General features: G+C 41.9%; 1 protein-coding gene across 8 annotated transcripts in view; it reads left to right on the top strand.

Moving 5' to 3' along the window:
* The first annotated feature begins 6234 nt into the window (after window positions 1-6234).
* The window catches only part of XPO1 (exportin 1), a 39940-nt gene continuing 25901 nt past the window's right edge, over window positions 6235-20273 (top strand). Inside the window, exons 1-5 of one of the 8 annotated variants that reach the window (XM_037405180.1) lie at window positions 6235-6396; window positions 7090-7113; window positions 10927-11058; window positions 14736-14837; window positions 18711-18783. In XM_037405180.1, the coding sequence (XP_037261077.1) occupies window positions 10933-11058; window positions 14736-14837; window positions 18711-18783 (301 nt within the window). In that variant the 5' untranslated portion in view covers window positions 6235-6396; window positions 7090-7113; window positions 10927-10932. Of the gene's footprint in view, window positions 6414-6484; window positions 6651-7057; window positions 7114-7834; window positions 7857-10926; window positions 11059-14733; window positions 14838-16052; window positions 16117-18710; window positions 18784-20273 lie in introns of those variants that run through there. The other 7 variants (XM_037405177.1, XM_037405181.1, XM_037405182.1 and 4 more) reach the window with 7 other exon arrangements.

Below are 20273 nucleotides of genomic sequence, written 5' to 3'. Positions count from 1 at the left end.
CTTCATTCTATGTTATGTATTTCTTCCTCTGCCTAGGGAGTAGTATCAGTGATACTGGCATACATGCATTCACACTTCGAAAGAATAAAATCATCTCAGAGCACCCAAATCTCAGAGGCAGTAAAACAGCAAATGTTTGAATTGATGTCAAAGATCTGTATATCAGATCTGTAAACACTTCACCAATATGGCTCCATGATGTAGTATGTAGTATAGCAGGTACGTGACAGCTAACCATTTCAGCATGTATTTCATAGGCCACAAAATATTCCGGACAGTATTTATCAAAATAAAAATTAGTGATGTCTATCAAATGAAGAAAATAATTCGATCACATCAAGAGTTAAACCGTGTTCAAAGAGACCAGAAGTAAGCAACATTTTCGCATACAAAGATTTTAGTAAATAATGACATACACTAATACATAACTTCCAAGTTTTTTCAAACCGCTCAGGTGATAGGGACCTTAGGACATCTCTTGTCCAATGTCCTACTCAAGGTAGGATCAATACCGAACTCAGACCAAGATGTTGCAGCTTAGTTGTGCTTAATTATTTTCACAGTGAAAAACAGCCTCCTCACCTCCATGAGAGAGCACTTTGATTCTATACCTATTGTCCTACCATGCTTGCAACAATGCTCACTCTTTCTTGTAAGCTCAACTTAGGTACTGGGGGCTTCTAGTAGGTGTCACCTCCACACACCTCCTTCCTAGGCTGAAGAAGCCCAGCCCCCTCCATCTTGGTAGCTGGCTTCTGCTGGACTCGCACAGAGGTTTCAAAATGTTTCTTGTACTGATGGACCAAAAACCAGGCATAGTGTTCCAGATGCAGCTAATGAGTACCAAATAGAGAGGCATAATCACTGCACTTGGTCTACTGGTTATGCCTCTGTTGATACAGCATAGTATGCAGTTAGCTTTTAGCACTACCACGGCACACTGCTGACCTGAAACCCAAGCAAATTTTCCTTTTGATTTCAGCAAGGCCTAAATACCAGACTGAACATCTAATAAAGGAGCCAACAGACAGGGAACTGTGGTAACAAAACAGTGAGCATAAGCTTACAACAACTACGGACAGTATGAGCGTCAGAAAAGTTGAGATCCAGATACACTCATCCTGTTAAAATAGGTGCTTTTTACGTGACTGCCCTCAGTTTCTGAGCCAGCCTTTACTTAGCTCCTTACCGAAGAGGGATGAGAAGTATTCCGTTTTTTCATACTACAGTATGTTCAGCCACAGCTTGCATCAAGATAGAAGGGCCATTTCTAAAAAAGATTAAAATATGTTATTTGAGATAAGCCAGTGACATTGACTCCTGCTACAGAAGAGCTAGGAACTATACCCCTACTTAGGCATCGAATTTAGCTAACAAACTTAAAAAATAAGCCCTGTTGTGTTTGTTACTATTGCAATTTATTAAAAACACATTTCATTTTGGGGCGTTACCAACACCTGATGAAACTGAAAAGCTGCATCTACTCTTCTGTCTTAAACAGAAATAATTAACATTGTTTAACAAAGCAGCTTCAAGGATTTAAACTCTTTTCTCATGCACAAAAAACACCAAACAGAAGAAACTAAACAGAAGTGAACCTTCAGCACAAGCCAAGGAGTTAAAAAAGCATCTGACTTTTTTGTCTCTCCTATCAGTTTGTTTTGAACATGGGGCCTAGCTGGAACATCAAAACACATAGAGACACTGTTAATTCGAAGTTACAGCCCTGTTTTTAACCCATCAACAGCTTGCTACATCTACCCATTTATTTGAATCACTTTCAAATTCAACCCCATCAAATACAATGCTATCTTCAATTATAAATCACCCTCCATACCTACAGATTTGTTAATTCTTACACAAGCCAACCCACCACAGCAAGACAAACAAGGTGAGTTAAACAAAGCACTGTTACCACATCGACAGAGATGTTACAGGATGCAGTTACTTTTATGCATGACAAAGAAGTGTTCACATTCCAGCTTTCCAAATACTTAAATGATGCAAAAGATTTTCAAAGAGATTACGTATTAAGTAAGAAAAAAACACCCCAAACCTGTAACAAACAAGCAGCCCTCTGGTGTGACTGCTTTAAGGCAACTTGCTTGTAAGAAAAAAGTCTCAAAGTTACAGTTTCCATTTATAGAGAGCAGAATAACTCACAATTTCGTGAGTTTACCAGCTACAGAGACATATAAACATGGGTCCAAAGCTTCTACAAATGCCTTCTTGAACTAAGGCCAGCTGAGAGGATACACAACTTTCAATCACACCTCTTCCTGCCCCCCACCTCTCCAGCTGACCTGTGACTATCCTGGTGGCATGGCTATTTCTCCAGTAATACATTAAACAGGATCTAATTCGGTATCACACGATCTTGCACCTCCTCAGCTTCTGCCTGAAACATAAATGTATACTTGGATATGAGCATTATTTCCCTAGCCATCCCAGATTTGTATGCAAAGAAACCACATAAACCTACAAAACTAAAATTGAGGAACTGGAATCCCCACAGCACTTTCAGAATTTGTAAGGCAGTTGAGAACCACAGTTATCAGAACAGCATAAGCAAGTGTTAACTATAGTTTATTTATTGAAGTATGTTGCGATTTGCATACTAATAGAAACCTTCTGGTGATTACTACAGAAGCCTAATTGTTAAATTTCACAGAAGGAATGGATTATAAAAAATTGTATGGAATAAAACCAGTTTTTGAGCACAATCCAGCAGTTTCATGGCCAAACACACACTATCTGTAAAGTTAGACATCTAACAGAAAGACTTCAAAAATGCACAACCGTTTCCTTTTTGTGACTTAGTAGCAACAGCACAGTCCCTGACTGTCCAGTTTCTTTCTGCTATGATACAAATTTATGATCTTTATTGATACCAGTTGAGATTTTCTGCATGATCATGCCCCATGTCCCAGGGATGCAATACATTTCCCGTGCCTTAGGGAACACAACTACACTAATTTTCCAATATAAAAGGAGCCCAGTGTTTCTAGGCTAAACTTTGATTTATTGATATAGTTTCGACAGTCTTTCTCTTTAGTGATTCTTTACCGGTGAGGATCTGCCTGTTAAAATAGAAAACAGGTGACATCATTGCTCAATATCTAGTATTAAATTATGTAAAGTGTCCTCCTTTTTAGACCACAATCTCAAAAACAGTCTCAACTACAGATACAAATGCACTGGGGAAAAACAACCTTCTGAGAGGGTATAGTTCTTGCTCAGTTCTGAACTACTGTATGTACTTGGAAACATCAAAATTTCACATAGTATTAAAGAACTAGTAGCTGAGCTTATTTAACATAACGGAACAAGCTCCCAGCATTATATATATAAACCTGTTGATGGCCTCTTTGTTGAATGAGTTAGCTTTCACTTTAAACGCACCAACACCTTAACTCTTTGTAGAGGCTAGCTGATTTTAAAGAAGCATAAAGCTTTAAATAATGGTAAGCTTTAAAATACTGCCAGCAAGTACTCAAAACATTATGCACGTAGCGGTCATCTACAATGCAATGAAAATTACGTAAATTGTAGAGAATAAGTTGTGCCAATAAGGTTACCAGTGTTCTATGGTAAAACTTCAACATTCATGTAGAAGAACTCAAGGAAAAGCTTTATTAAGCTGGTGCTGTAATTATCCTTCAACTTAAGAAAACAAATACTTTGAAATGTTTCTGCCAACAAAAGCCACAACCTTATAGGACAATAAAAAAGTAGACAAAGAAAATAAGGAAAATATAGGCAGCTTGGACAACTAATCATTCTAATGTTATTGAACACTTTATGTTGACATTCATAACTTATAGAGTGATCCCAAAGCTCTTTTTCAGATTTTTTTTTTTCTCCCTCCCAAACAGCATCTCACAGGTGTCTCACCTGGTCCTTTATTATCCCAAACATGCTGTGGCAGAGTACTTTCAACGCTTCTTCTAATCAGTTCTGCTACAGATTTTTAGCCAAGCCATGGAGAACTTATCCTAACAGGTTCAACCAAAAGCTTCTTAGAGCTCTAGATGAAAAACAAACAGTAATTGAGAGGCTTATATTTCACATGCCAGGAGCTCAGACAGCTACCAGGGTAGACCAATTAAAACCATAACTGATGAAGAAATTATACATGTTAATAGAGAAGCACAAATCTTACTTTCTCTCCCCATTTTCCAATTTGTTCTTGTAACTTCTATTTTAAATAACTAAACAATCAGAAATCAAAGGGTTTGTTTTTGTTAAGCTAGTTATGAACTTCTGTGAGTGCCATTTTATTTTACAGGTTGCTATAGTTTACAGCATAAGAAAGTAGTTTGGCAAATACTAGCAGTATCAAAAGTTAACCTCTGTATATACCACTGAATACTCAGGAGTAGACTTACAGGACTGCCAAGGAGAATTTAAACCTTTGCAAAAGGCCAACACTAGTACTTCTGGATCTTCGCTGTGCTTTCATTTTGAAAAAAAACCCAAACAAATAAAAATAAATTAGAAACACCAACTGAACAACCCACCCCCAAAAAACTCACAAGAGCAAAACCAAAAGTTTTGTCCAGTTTCTCAAAGACAACTGCATGCTTCGCTTTTTTCAGTTCAGAAAAGAGACTAGGATAATGTAGAAAGACTTCAGCTTTGTGAGCAAAAGTCAGCATTTCTGAAAGGATAAATTTCTTTGTGAAGTCTCCAGCTGAACACACACACAGACACACACCCCCACCCCCCCGCTTTAAACAGTGCAAAAGGGCTTAAGCATAAGCTTCCCTCCCATACACCTGGCCATAGCACAGGCGAACATCACCTCACAGTGCTATGGAACAAGTTTCCTTTGGATACCACCCAGAGAACATGGCACCCTACAAATCCAAAGTATCACTTCTATAATAGGTTTCACTGGCAGCATATCACTGTCCCAAAATCATAGAGAAAATTTTTCTTCAGATTAGGTGATGAAAAGCACCAAGTGTGTTCCTAGAAAGGCATTTAAATAGTTCATAGTGTTATCCTCAGAGAAGTTAATCATGCTTCTAGGTTTTCTATAGCCATTATTTTTTCAAATAAGGAGATAGTTTTGAAGAAATGCATACACAGGTACTGAGTACCTTTGCCGCACAGGAGTTTTCTGTATGAAAATGGATAAGCGCATTCTTCCGCTCCTTCAGGTAGCAATGAGACACATAGCCATACCCCACTGAGGTTGTACCACCACTGCAAAGCTGGCCTCTGCGCTGAGATCACCCCGTTCTCATCAGATAGATGAGCATTCCTCACACAGTTGGGGATGTCTCCAATCTCTGGGAAACCCAACCTTGCCTGTGAGAGACTAAGGTGCACAGTTGTTACAGCAAGGCAGATACCCCACGAATAGAGGCACTGTTGAGGAGGGATCTTCTAGCCTGCACAGGCCTTGGTGGAGGGAAGGGGACTGGCTGGGTAAGGGCTCAGCCAGCACCCACCCCTCACAGTTACCTGCTCACACAGCCCACTCTTTACAACTGAGCATTTAACCCCCCCCACCGGCTTCAGGACACCTAAGCAGCACCCCACCCGTGGGCTCACCACCCACCCCACTGACTGCCCTGCTCCAGAGAAGACCTGCGCGGCAAGGCCCGCCATCACCACATAACCCCACGGCATCCCCTCACACAGGGTCCCACTGGCCAGGCGGCTCCCCCCCGCATCTCATCGCTGCGCTCCCACAAAAACGGTGCCTCAGTGCTAACGGGACACGGCCCGAAGAGCACCTCAGGCCCTGCCAAAGGAGCCAAAGCCCCTTCTCCCTCAGGGTCGACCCGTTTCCCTGAGGCGCGGGCCAGCTGCCCACAACAGCCACGGCCGCCGCTACCCCTCCCCCGCTGCACGCTCCCCTCAGCAGCCCCGCGAACCCGTACGCATGACACGCCGAGCCGCCAGCCAACCAGGGCGCGGCAACACCTGCGCCCGCGGTTTGCGAACTGAAGGCGGGCCTGTCTTGAGTGACGGCTCAGCTCAGCCTGTCAGTAAGCAGCGACCCGCCCCACGTCTCCCTCTTTGCGCGGAAAGCGCTGCTAGGCTGCTGGAGAGGGGGCGGATCCCCTCTATCTTATCCCCCCCCCCCCCTCCCCCCCCGCGGCGCTCGCACCCTCCGCCCCTCCGAGGAGCGCAGCGGATCGACAGCCCCTCTGGCCAATAAGCGCGGAGGCCGCTTGCGCGGCGGCACGGCTCGGGACCAATGGGAGCGCTGGCTGGGCGGAGGCCCGAGGTTTCCAAACGCTCCGCGGCGCCATGGGCTGAAAACTAAACCGAGATGGAATCTCCCAGTCTGAACCGGTTTGAGCCGGTTCCGACTCTGTGGCATTAGGAGGGGGAGACGCGCCGCGCTCAGTCCCTGCTACCACCGCTGCCTCCGTCGCCGTGCGTGTGACTTGCTTGTAGGGGAGCTCGCAGGGGGAACTGCTGGCGCAGCTGAGGGGGCAAAGTTTAGTGCGTGCCGGGGGGGGGTGGGAATGGGGGCGAACTGAGCGCCGGCCAGGCCTAGGGGAGGGTGGCAGCAACAGGAGTAGCGAGAGACTCAGCCGTACGGGCCTGGGCCTGGGCAGCCAGCGACGCGGGAGAGAGCGCCACGGCCCTGCCGAGCCAGAGCTGAGGCGGCCAGGGCCACGAGGAAGGTAGAAGTTTCCCCCCCGGCAGGGGCCTTGGGAGGCCGGAGCTCGCGCCGACCCCTTCCCCCCTCAGCGAGAGGAGGGTAGCGCGGCCCGTGTCCCGCGCGGCCGGCGGCGGGCGGCCTTGCCTCAGGGCTGAGGGGAAGGCGCGGAGCCGTGCGCCGAGGGGAGAGCCCGCCCGGGGCCGCGGGCTGCTGCCGGGCGCCCAGCGCAGTCAGGCCGGGGCACGCTTGCTAGGGGGTAGTGTGGGGAGGAGAGGAGTGGCCCCGAGATACACACCCGCCAGGGAGGAGGGTGTGCTCAGCTTTCCCCCCCATCCTCGGTGATTTTTTTTTTTTGGGGGGGGGAAGGGAAGGGTTATTTTTTGTGGTTTTTTTTTTTTTTTGTAAAATCTTTTTCTGGCGTGTGGTTAGAAACTTCGCTCACCCACCCCTACTTTTTGAAGGAAGAGGCTGTAAGAAACACCTAGGTAAGTAAGCGCTCAGGCTGCGGGGAGGAGGGGGGGTGTCGCGATGAGTAACGCGGTGGGGGGCCCGGGGGCAGCGCCGGGGAGAAGGTGCGGGGGAATGGGAGGGGTACAGCCCTGCCGTGCCTGTGCGGAGGGCGCAAAGTCTTCGCCGTGGGAGGAGAAGGAGTAATAGGATTCGGGGGAGAAGCCCTGCGGGGCGGGGGCGTGTTTGAAATGAGATTCGGGGTACGGGCATCCTAGGCCCGGCCGGGCGGCTGACGGAAGCGCGGAGCCCGCCGCGGATGCTGGGGCCGCGGGGAAGGCGGCGGCGGGGCTGGCGAGCCGCTGGTGGGGCGCACGGCGGGGCCTGCCCCTCGCTTGGGAGGGGGCCGAGCGGGCTGGGGGGGCTGGGAGCGGGTACGGGCAAAACTAGGGACATAATCTGTAAATTATTAGGAGTGGAAGTTTCCAGAAATATTTTTGTGTGTCTGTGCAGCAGTATTGAAACGTCCGCCTGGATCACGTGGGGGCCCTGTATAGAGCGCAGGGCTGGAGCCGAGGGAGGGAGCGGAGGGAGGGGCTGCGCCGCCGTGGGCCCGCCGCGCTCCGCAGGGCCCCGGCCCGCCCGCCCGCCCGCCCGGGGCTCCGCCGCGCCGTCCTCCGCCAGAGCGGGCCGAGCCCCCGCCGCGGGCCGGGGCGGAGCCCGCCGGGCAGCAGCGCGGCCGCGGCCTTGCGGCGGGAGCAGGAGGAGACCTCCGCGCCGGGTGGGTGTGAGTTACCGCGGGAGCGCACCGTGCGGGCGCGGCCGTGCCGAAAATGAATGCCGCGAGGTGCGGGGAGATAATGTGCGCGGAGCGGCGTTACTTAATCCCGTACGCGGGCGCACGTGTGCCAGGTAGCGAGGGAAGGCATGGTTTTGTTGCGATTGCTGGTGTGTTAATTGTAACGCGAATGCGTTTTCCGTTTCATCGTGCAGCTGCAGGAATGCACAAGTGATGCAACTAATTCTTTGCAGGAGGCTAGTGGAGTAGGAATTCGCTTGCGTTCAGTAGCGGAATTGCATGCTTAGGAGTGGGGCACAATGACTCTCCCAGCGAGTTTTTTTTTTTTATTTATTTTAAAATCGCTGCCTCTGCTCCCCTCCCCCCGCGAGCTTTTAGTAGCTGGGTGGAAGGTGCTCTACGATTCGTTGTGAATACTCAGCATTTCTTACTGTTAAAATGTATGCTGTTATGCCTGTGCACTACGTGCTTAAAAGTCGGGTATATCATAATAAGCAAACTGTTGTGTTAAAGGTCCAGGGTCATCGAGAGTTGGGATAACTATGTAAACACTGCTGTAAATGCAGTTCTTTTGACCTTCGGTAGATGTCAGATTCTTGCTATGTTGTGGTTCAGGTTTTTTTTAAACTACTTTTCTTCTGTTTCTCTTTTCCCTTTATTTGCAGTATTGAAGAATTGATTAGTGGTGGTTTATAGAGCTGAGGTTTAAACCTGCTCCGGAGTTCAGGCATGATGGGGGGGGGGGGCGGAGGTAAAGGAGCGTAGTAAATCAAAGATCACAAGCTTCATATGGGTACACTGTTAGGAGTAGGAAATAGAGTTGATTGCAGTTGGTATTGACCACAAAGCCGCCATTTCTGTATTTCAGGTTGCCAGTAGGTGGGTCATTTTGAAGATAATGCTGGGAGTGGTGAAGGGCCCTATTCAAAACATTTCCTTTCTGCTTCCATGTGGTTAATAACTTCTCTTGGTCACGTGGCTCCTTGCTTGTGCTCTTCGGGGTGAATAAAAACCACTGAAAGAGGCTTAAATCCGAAATGAATGGCCCTGCCTGCAGAGTGACTGATTTGACATTTATGGTAGTTTGAAAACTGCTTTCCAGGTTCAGGGTTCAGCCACGGAGGCCAGATGTGAGCAAAGAGGGGGTGTCTGAAAGCACCTGTGTCAAGTGGGAGTATCAACTGCTCCAAGCTGGGGAGAGAGCACATATGAATTGGTGCAGCTCCCTTTGAGCCTTGCTGCTTACTGCCCCACTGCAAGATGGAATTTTCAAGTGTCCTTCTGGCATAAAAGATTGAAATCGGCCCTCCCTGTTGTTTTGTTTCTTGCTTCTGTACTTCACATTGCGATTTTGAAAACTTGAGGATCTGGGGGTGGGGGGGGCAGACAGATGTGCAGTGATTGTTTTTAATTATTTTGACTTCTACTTGATGTTTGCTTCTTTCTGTTTTTCCAGGTAGATGTTGTAAAAAGGCTAACTGAATGTTGAGATGGAGCATTAAAACGATTACACTAGCGTAGCAATACTGAGTATTTCAATTCAAAATCAAGTCAAATGTTTGGGTTTTGAAGTTAATATTTTTCTGTGTAGAAGTAAATGAAATGGCTTGACGCTGCTTGCAAATAAGCATTTCTGAACAAAAGGTTTTCCTCGTCTGTATGCTACTGTAGGACTTTCACTTACTCAGTAATTACTTGGGTTGAGGCACAGCTTTGTTCTAGCTCTTTACTTTTGAGCATGACTTAAACACCTAAGAGGTAAATTTTTATTTACCAATGAAATTTACCAATGAAGTTACTTAGTAAGAGCAAATCTGACTTACAGCTTGCTCTGAAGAAGGGTTTGGCTGGGCATGTGGGGGATATTTCATTCAGGATGAGTTTCACGTTATATCTGAGTATGCAGATAGCTCTAGCATAGTGTTTTGAGTGATCTTGAAGTTGTCTGGACTTCTGGTTGTTTCTCAGGCAAGTGCTTTTACATGGATTTTTTAGCTTTATGGAAGATTCTGAAAAGGAAGGTGAATTGCAGAGAGCTGCTGTAGAGGGGAGAGGGTAGGAATATATGTTAGTTGGCAGTGACTGCAAGAAGAGGGCTATGAACTTGATCAGGTGCTTCCAGCATGGGGGTTAGTGTGAAAAGGGTAGAGTATAGCTTACCATCGGCAATTCTGTGGCCTCTTGGTTTATTTTCTCTTTTTTTGCAACTGCTTTTACCTTGTACCAGTCTCTAGCTGGTAAGCATCTTACATGCACACCCACAATCACCCCCCCCCCCCCCCACTTGACTTCCTTTGCATTGGCTGCTGTATCTAGGACAAAGAGTTAATGCACGTGTTGCTGGTTTTGTGGGACCTGAAACCTTCAGTAGAATTCCATTTCAGTTTGAAGTGCTCTAACGTGGGTACACTGAGTAACCTGCTGGCTTAACAGTCCCCTTACTTCATCCTCTCAAAGTGCCTTCAAACAGTCAACTTTTAGTTTCAATGGTAATTTTTTACTTCTATGTAGTTAACCTGTAAGGTTTTTTTCCCTCTCCCCAAGTATTTGAAAAATGCCCTCTGGCTAATTTCTTACTGTGTATGTGGATCACATTTCACTTCTGTAACCAGTTGTTTAAAAGCCTTTGGAACTGGACTTCTGAATGTGCATGTTGGTCTCCAAAACTCAAAATTTGACTGAGATTGCTAGTATGAGGTTTAGTTGTAATGGTATGCTAGGTATTTCTACCAGCAGACTTACTGGTTTACCCATGTTTAGAGACTAGTAGGGGGATGATACTTGCATTGAAATAAGTTTTAGCTTGCTGTTAAGACAGCCCTTTACTAATCAGACTTTTGTTACGTTTTACACCTGCTGAAGACCCTGAGAATTTTGTTGGGGTAGTGACGTCTGAATTTTTCAGAAAAAGTTTGTCCTGCTACTTGCTCAACAGTTAATTTGGTGCTATCTATTACTGCTAAGGATGAGATGTTAAGTTAAAGCAAGTGCATTCCAGCTACATCTAATAATAGTTTATTAATTGATCACACTTTTTTAATTTGTTTTGCAGTAATCTATGCCAGCAATTATGACAATGTTAGCAGACCATGCAGCTCGTCAGCTGCTGGATTTTAACCAGAAACTGGATATCAATCTCTTGGACAATGTGGTGAACTGCTTGTACCATGGAGAAGGCGCGCAGGTAATGTGGACTTAGAACCTATGTTTATTTTTTATAAGGTTAAACATGGTCAATCGGTTGAACAGAATTAATTTGCTTTGATAAAAATTATTAATAGTGAATTTACTTTTGCAAGTGACTGGAATATCACTAGTAAACTCACATGCCCTGGTTTAATCACAGGTGTCATGTAATGAACATTGAAATAACACTTAGAAAAATGTTAGTTAAATGTGTGTTCATTTCTGGCATGCCTTCTGCTGGTGAAAGGTATTAGCAATTACAGTTTGGTAAGGGCACTTCTGCTTGCAGCTCACCTTGTCTGCTTAGTTCTTCAGGGAGGTCTTGAGTTACCTGTTACTTATCATGGACAGGATTGTGAAGCCATAATTTAATGTTGGCTTCACTGAAGAATTGTATTTAAAAGAAACATATTTATAAGTACAGATACAGTCATAACATTAAGAAGCATGTCGCACATACTTAAGAGAAGAGTTTGTCCTTTCTTGTGTCTAGTTTTTTTCCCTATTGCTGTTTGTCTGTATAGGTGGTTCTTGCATTCTTTCCTTTGAACATAGTCCAGATTATGAAGTCTTAAGTTTAAATTGGGGGAATGTGTGCATTTGTGTGCTTGCATATATTGTCCTGAAAGTGAATTGTGTATTGCTTTCATCTATTTCTTGAACTGCTTTGGAAATAAAAATTAAATGTTGAAAACAAGTATTGCTACAAGGGCGTTGGTATAGTTCCTCTTCTGGCAAATTTTAATTGTTCATGCTTGGCAAATTGGGAATTTCAGTGTCAGGCATCTGTTACTAAGATATTCTTGCACAACAATAAGTGAATTAAAATGAGACAAAGTAGCTGATGCTTTCCTATTCCTTCCAGCTGTTAGAATAAACAATAATGTACTTGTTTTGTGTATTTTTTTTTTAAATGCTGTAAGGCTTACTAATGTGAATTCCTACAGGTTCTGGAATAACTTGCTGATTTTTGAAATATTTGCGATTTGAGTTTCCTAAATTGAGATAATTACTAGCTGTAGTTTTTAAATGCTTGTATGACAGAAAAGTGCTTGTAGCTTTTGCCTTAAAAGTAAGGACTTCTGAGTGCTTGTTTTGTAAGTGATATGTTTCTTTACTGCTTGCAAAGTCAGTGGTGCTTATAGTATTGTTTGGTTTGAATGGAGTGTAAAAAGTTGAAAAGGTTTCTAAGGAGAATAGAGGATTAACACTAAATACAATGATCAAATTGCCATTGTTCTGGTGTTGTGAGATGTTGCTTCACTTAAAACAGCTGGGTATAGTTTGGTATTTAGAAAATTAATGCAGTAAGAAGCAAAAATTCAAGAAGTGATGCTTAACTGGCAAAAGCAAATTATATCAACATACTTTAAATACATGCACTAATACATGTCACCAAAATGAAAATTTGGTTTGCTATTTTAGAGCCTTTCCAAAGGAGGGGAGAGGTTTCAGTGAGTCTAAGCGCTTAACTCTTGCAGTGAGTTCAAAAGTTCCTGCATGAAAAAAAATGCTTCTGTGTGGAGCCTGACAGCTCAGATATGTCTTAAAGTGACAGGAATAATAAAAGTTGCGTAAACTAAATATCAAAATTAGGAGATTAACAATGGTTTGCTTGGAATAATTAGGATAATGTTAGGATAAAAAAAGGTTTAGAACGCAGCCCATGCTGAGCTTGCTTTCAGATGCACCTGTCTCTTCCTTCTGTTTAATTCTTATCTTTGCTTGCAAAACTCTTCTCTGCTGATATATATTTGGCAAGAGATAGCAAGAAAGAAGCTCTCTTTTATCCTAGATGTTCTTCAAATTTTTTGGTGTACTTCTCTGAAAAGAATGTACCCAGCCCCACCCCAGTGCAGCACATGACTAAGCAGACTTCAGAGAATCCATAGATGTTTACCTGGGCTCATCCCATACTCTTGTTTCTATTGGTCTGTTCTAACAGACTTTCATGTCCTTCAACGTGTCCGGAAGGATAATTTGCCAAGTCATTTTCTTCTTGGTAGCTACAACGGAGTGAGGCTTCAATCTTGTTTAAGCGTTAATGTTAAAGTCATACCTTTTTAAATGAAACTACAGGAACTGATGTCCAGAAAAGGGGTTAGTGGGTATGAGAGCAAACTTTTCAGTGCTTGAGCATCTGTATTTTGTTAGTGTTGAAACTAGGTCGTATGATACATCACCAGTATTAGAAGTGCTAAGGAAGCCAGTATAAAAACATACCTGGGTTGAATGTGGAAGTCATACAGTTATTCTTTCCCTCCTACACTAAACTGCATCAAAAGAGCTGATTTTTTTTTTTTTTAAACTCTGATGGTTGTCCTGCTTTTGGACTTAAAAGGAATATGTGTGGTACTTCTCCATATCAAATGTACAGGGACTTCCTTGCTAGTCAAAGTCAGTATTGGGCTGGGAATTGCTCCACTATGCTCAATTATATTAAGTAGGGATGCCAGTATTGTACAGGTATTTTAGACATCCTTGCTCTTTACTGTTGTAGCTTTTGATTTTAATTTGGTAAATCCCATACCCAGTTTGTCCATTTCCTGCATTATACACACACACATATATACACATATGTATTTGGGGCTTGATGGGGTTTCTGTCTTAGTGAAAACGCATGTTCTCTTATACCAGTTGATTAGCTCGAGTATGTTCTTGTCACAGACTAGAAAGCTGCATTGCTGTACTAAGTTCTAACTGTTGAAGTTAATCCTAAAGGAAAGCTTTCACTGCTTTGTAATTTCATTGATTTGGCTTTACAGTGAGGTGAAAGAATGGGCTAAGTTCTGTTAATTAATATAAAACATTCATCTTGTTGGTAAGACAGTGTCTGGTGCTTGTAGCATCAGCAGCAAGATTTGTCAGTACACTGCATATTTGCTAATAACTAGCATAATTTGGTTCCCTTAAAAAAAAAAAAAAGGCTTATGGACATACAGGCTTTTGAAAAGGGATAGCTAAAACGCGTTCAGCTATTGTGGTGTGTAATTGTTTCAGGTGACGTTTTGCATGTTACCAAAACCATAGTATCTAGTATAACAATTGGTGATGTCAGTCCCAAGGAAGAACAAACCATTAGCGTGACCAGTTCCCTTCTACCTGCCAGTCGATTTTTATTACTGTTTTGTAAGCTGTTAGATACATTGAGGGACTCGTCAGAAGTAGAGATTAGAGACCTCTAATGCTCTGCGTCGTGGTTCTTCAAAATGAAATCAACTGTTCCTGCATAAACAACTTTGCAGCATGATACAGTACTCCTTAAAACTGGCATTTTACATAAATGCTTCCAGTAGAACTAGAAAGTTTGGGGGCCCTTGAATGAAATTTTATCTAAATTACTTTCTTGAAGGGGAGAGAACTTCATTCCCTGGTAATGTTCTTGCTGTAATGTGTGATGTTCTCATGTGTTCATTGCTGGTCTAGAGCAATTGTTCAGTATGGAAGAGTAGAAGTTTAAGTAAAATGACTGCCTTGCATCAGTGTGTTTTTGGAGTCTGGTTGTTAAACTTTAACTGTCCTCAGAAGGAGACTTAAGGGACTTGTTGCTCCTGATTGAGTTCTGTCTAACTCTTGGATAAGTGATTTAAAAATGTATTATATATTAATGCCTTCATTGACAGTATATAATTTCTTAAATAACCTAATAGTTCTTTTTATCAAACTTACTCTTAGCAAAGAATGGCACAGGAAGTCTTGACTCACTTAAAAGAACATCCTGATGCGTGGACAAGAGTTGATACTATTTTGGAATTCTCTCAGAACATGAATACCAAAGTAAGCAAATTAACTTTTATTTATTTGGGTTTCCTCTTTCTCCCATTCATAAACTTTGAGGAAGGTATCTCATTTTTAGCCATAGAATTTCTTGATTCAAACAACTTTTTTTTTTTAATTTTCTTGTTCCCCAAGTTGGCTTTAAACAAGAACTGTAAATGGACAAAACATTTAAGCCTCCTTTTACACTGACAAAAGTTTCTTTCTCCTTCTGAAAAAAACAAAACAAACCAAAACCAGAAGACCTAAATTGAAAATACAGATTATTTTTTTTTTTCCAAGGCACATACAAGCATAATGCCAGTTCCAAAGACTGGTATGTGTCTGTATACATCTGAGTAATGAAAAGTCTCCTAGAGCCACATTTTGTCCTTGGGTAAGTGCTTGGCTGCTTTTGATTATAATGAGAGCCATGTGCACATAGCTGGGGAGAGAATTTGTCCCTAGGTCTATTAAAGACAAAATAGAAATCTTACTAGGCCAAGATTTTGAGCGATCAATGCAAGTTAAGCACCCCATACTCTTTGTAGTATGGGATTAGTCTTTACTAATATGCAGAACACAATTGCTTTGTACTGCTGTTTAAAATTCATTTATCATGGTAGAGACTAAAAGGGGCAGCATTCAGTTTTTTTTCTACAATTTTAAATGCTTTACTTAAGACTTCTCAAGTTCGAACCTAAAAGTTGATCGAAATGTGTTTTCATTGTCTTAAGTTTGATGATTATTATCTCAGATAACTGACATGCATGTTTTTCTGCTTGATACACACTGTGTTCGAACAGAAAATAATAGTGTTTGGATGGTTTCTGAAATCGGGCGGTTTCATTTTTTTCATTGCTCTCTGAAGTTGAGGGGAGAACAGTTTAAAGAACTTCCTCAAAGTGCTAACCTTTAAGTAACAGTGTTTGCCTGTTTGCTTGCCTGGTAAACTTTGCTTTTTATACTGACAGACATTACTAATGTTTAAGTTGATTTATCAACAGTATTTTTAAAAACTCAAATTTGTCTTGTGAAAAATGAGATGATTAGAGGAACAGAAAGAAAGCAACAGGTAAAGAATTCTTCAATTTACATAAATTGCAAATGATTTGGTGCTAAATTTATGCACTATGACATTTGGCTTTTATGCAATCATATTTTTTCTTTAATTAAAGCTGTTAACACTACCTGATATTAATCATAATGTTCCATTATGTTGATTGCTTGTAATAGGAAGAAAAGGGGTGTCTTCCTGTGCAACTGACACAGCTAGGCTTTGACGGCAGGCCTCCACAAGGTCTACCCTTTTGATTCCCTTTAACTGAATTCTGTTCATCAATTGTTTTTGTTTCTTGGGAGGTGGGAGGGAAAGGGCTTCGGTGCATAGCATAAGTAATAAGGGTACCATAGAAATTTCTACCATAGGGATCATTTCATACTTTTTTTCCCAGTCTTTGCTGTTACCTGTCCCTCATCTTCATAACTGGGCAGTGAATTGCTATTAGACAATTACAAATGATCAAGCATTGAGCAAATGAATTTTGAGACACTTCTACTTTATGCGCAGTTTAAATGTGTTCGTGTGTACTGTTGCAGTAATTGATGAAAAAGTACACTTCTGATAGTTCAGGTGGCGAAAATTGGTGTTGCTAACTTTTGGGGCTTGTTATCGGAGAAATGCCAAAAATTAGAACCACCAAATCAAATTAAGCTTAAAAACAAAATAAGAACCCCAAAAAGCCCCTTGCAGAGCATTCAGGCAGGCTGATGAAGCCTTCAAACATGGTATGGCAAGGAGGATGTATAGGTGAAGATTGTATACGGTAATTTTATTACTGCTGACATTTAATTTCATGTGTGAGTGTTAGGAGAAATGAATGCTACTAGCTGAACAAGACGGTAGCAGAGGACAAAATTGAAGTCACATGTGTAAAAGAATGAGTAGAAACCTAGATACAGCATGAATCTCTTCACAGTGTAAGGTGCTTGAATCTGAATTAGATATTTGGGCAGGTAATGAGGGATAGGTGTGGCAGATTGCTAGAGGTGTCCATCCTTTCCTTTGACAGAGGAAATCGGTGGGGTGGCAGTGGGGAAGACTAAAGATGAGGTCTGTTCTTAGGTTATGTCAGGATTTTCATTTAAGTTTTGTTTGGTCATGTAGTGCTTTTGCGAAATGAGACTAGACTTGCCATTCTGATTCTAAAAGCTAAATTAAGCTGACCTGTGGAAGAAAGTTTGGAAGTGAAACTAACGTTTTTGGTTAGCTGTATGCCTGTAGAATCTAGAAATTTAACTGGAGTTTAGATTGGCTTCAGGAAAGTTAGCACTGTCTGATATTAATGGTCATACTTCCAGCATTGTTAGAAGCCTTTGTAAGTGTTTTGTATTGTGAGCCTGGATCAGTTGCAGATGGGGTCTGTGAATCTGTAGCAGTGGCTGAAATCACTTCCTGTGAAGTGAAGCATTGTGCTTAAGGATGTTTTTACACATTTTCCTGTATGAAAATTATTATTATTCCTTCATTTCATTTAGCTTTTATGTTAGGTAACAAAGCGAATCTTACAGGTTAAAATCTAATGAATGAACTTTTGCTGCTGACCATGGAGGAAAAAAATACTCTGCCAGCTTTCTGTTAATGCATAATTTTTCGTGGTACCCAGGATATTGGAAGGTGACAGAATATTTTGCAAATGCTGGATGTACATATGAGGCTCGTGGGAACTGGGGTCAGATAGAGAAGCACAGGGATGTAGGTTATGTTAAGATGAGAACAGCAAAAATGGTATTTTAATACAATGTAGTTTGGGACAGTCTACATTGTGTTTTTTAATTAAACGGAAGTTTATATGATCCCTTTGGTTGAAATGGTAATGATCCTACTTTGTATAACAACTAACCGTTTTAAAGAGGAACTCTTATTCTCAGCCAAACTTTAACTGTGAAAACTTGAGTTTACCTTTCAGGCATTGATGTGATTTTTTTTTTTTTTTTTTTTTTCTTCCTAATTCACTGTAGATAAAGTAAATGCAAAACTCCTCGTCCCCTTTTCTCTCCTGTCTATTCATGCTAATGGGGTTTTATGTATAAAAGTTCTTGGATCATATCACCGTAAACTTTTCCCTGTTATTGTGAGTTGGCAGTAGGGACAAATGGGCAGAGGGACTGGCCTTACCGATTACTTTGCAAATGTAACTGTTTTGGGTAAGAATATAGGAAGGAATTCCTGAAAGGTAAAAGGATTTACAAGAGCTTATTCACATTTTTATTACTCTTTGACTGAGCACAAAAGTTCATCTTTAAATAGTAGAAATAGCTGCCTTATTGGGGTGGGTATTTAAATTAAATAAACCTGTGGGTTGTCTTGCTGTTCCTAAAGTAACACACCAGTGAAGTTTGGGAAATACTTTCTTTAGAAAGTGCCAGTGTCAGGACATGTGATGCTAAGACAAGATTATTTTTTTTTTTTTTCAGCTCTTAGAGGAACGATAGGAAGCTTGAGACCATCCAAGCTGCTAAATGTTTTAGGAGCCTGGTTGTGTTAATACTTGAACATACGAGCAGTCATTTATGATACAAATTCATTTTTGGCTGCTGCTTCTCCAGATAGCCAAAATTGTCTGCCAGAGGGCTTTTCATTATTATTTTTTTTTTCCCCCTCCTGGTGTGAGCATGATCAAACAGCAGGACTTAGTATAGTGAAGAATAAAACAAGAAAAAAAATATGCATGAAACCTCAGTAAATGGGTGAATAGACATATTTAATACATTTGTTAGTTTAATAATCTTGAAGTTTTAGATGTTAAGTGTGAATGTTTGTTTGAATGAGAGTCCTGAAAGTTGGTTAGTCCTACAGTAACATACTCACATTTTGTTCTTCTCCAATTTCAGTATTATGGACTGCAAATCTTGGAAAATGTGATAAAAACAAGATGGAAGATTCTTCCAAGGAACCAGTGTGAAGGTAGGGTGGGATTCTTGTCTTTTCTCCTAACTTTATGTATTAACTTGAGATTTAGACTTTTGGCCCCCATGTAAGTAATTTTCAGCTTGATACGCACTTAGGCTGGTAACTTTTTTTCAGGTACTAAGACTTGATCTGTGCTTTTCTGGGTGATGAAACTATGTCTTTCCTTTTTCTGATAATGGTCTCAGTGGGGTGGTGAGCACCTGAAATTGTATCATGGGAAGGTGAAAGGTGTGACTGATAGTTGTGAAACAACATCACTTGAGCGTTGCAGTGACTTACAGGTCAAACTTACCTGAAGAGCTTTAACCCTACACAGCTTCTGAGGTTGTCTCCTGGCTTTGTGGTAGAGGTTTTGGTTCTCTGTACTTGGCATGCAGGGCTTTCTTAGCCTGTCTGGGCTGTGCATGCAGCAGCTCCGCCAGTATGCTGTCATTTTTCTGGTAGACTGTGGTCCATCTGGTAGCACGTGTAGATTTATGTAACTTTTTTTAAATTGTAAGCAGTCATAATTATTTTAAAATAAACCACTAAGTAAATATATAGCCTTGCCTATTAATGATCATTCATTCTTCTAGGCAGTGAGGTACTGTAGTCTGCTTTAGTTCATGTAAGTGTATATGCTGTTAGATTGTTGTAACTGCAAGTGCAGGGCAAACCCCAGTCTTCCGTCATTGCAAGGAGTCTGGAAATCTTAAAATAAATGCTGTGTTCTGTTTTTGCTTTTTCCCCTCCCTCCCTTAGAGCTTGCAATGTGTTTTGAATGTTAGATGTTGGCTATAGTAAATGGAGGTACCTCTGTGGTATGGTACAGGATTAGTGCTTGTTCGCGTATCTTTCTGTGAAGTCATGATAACTTGGATTTCAGAACATTACATAGAACTAAAATTCTTGACACTGAATGTTGTCACCGTACTATACTTGGCTTTTTACTAAAAGCTGGTTTTGGAACTCATTCATATTGTTCTAAATTTCTGTGTTCTGCTGTGAGCTTTTATTAGCAATGCTAAAATGTGCTTGAAATTTTTACTGCCAGTGCTTAGGTCCTGAAAACTATATTGGGTAAAACATAATTGTAAATGTTGATGAAAACATTAGAGTTCCATGTTTTTGTCATAATTCTTTTCACCTTTTCCGCCCATGCCTTGCAACTGTAGGTTGACAGATAAGGCATAGCTCTTTGTGGAAGTAAGGTTTCACGCTCATTCTGCTTGTTGGAAACACTTGCAGGTTTCTAGGGCGTAGCTTCAGCCAAGGCTCAGACACAACTGTGTCCTTTGAGAATCTAAGGGAGCACCCTAAAGTTGTCTTTTCCGTGCTTTTAATAATTAAAAGTATTTCAGCTTACTTGTATTTTGTTACGTTCCTGACTATGAGCACTTATTTTCAGCATTTGGAATTTCTCCTAAAGTTTTTGGCTGTGGGAGTAGAGCAGGAAGAGTAAGGAGTCAGTAGTCTGAAGCAGCTAACCAGCGTACTACTTGCCT

The sequence above is a fragment of the Falco rusticolus genome, chromosome 12 (assembly GCF_015220075.1).
Source record: "Falco rusticolus isolate bFalRus1 chromosome 12, bFalRus1.pri, whole genome shotgun sequence".
Lineage (NCBI taxonomy): Eukaryota > Metazoa > Chordata > Aves > Falconiformes > Falconidae > Falco > Falco rusticolus.
The sequence above is the reverse complement of the archived record's forward strand: the minus strand, read 5'-3'. Positions and strand labels throughout refer to the sequence as shown.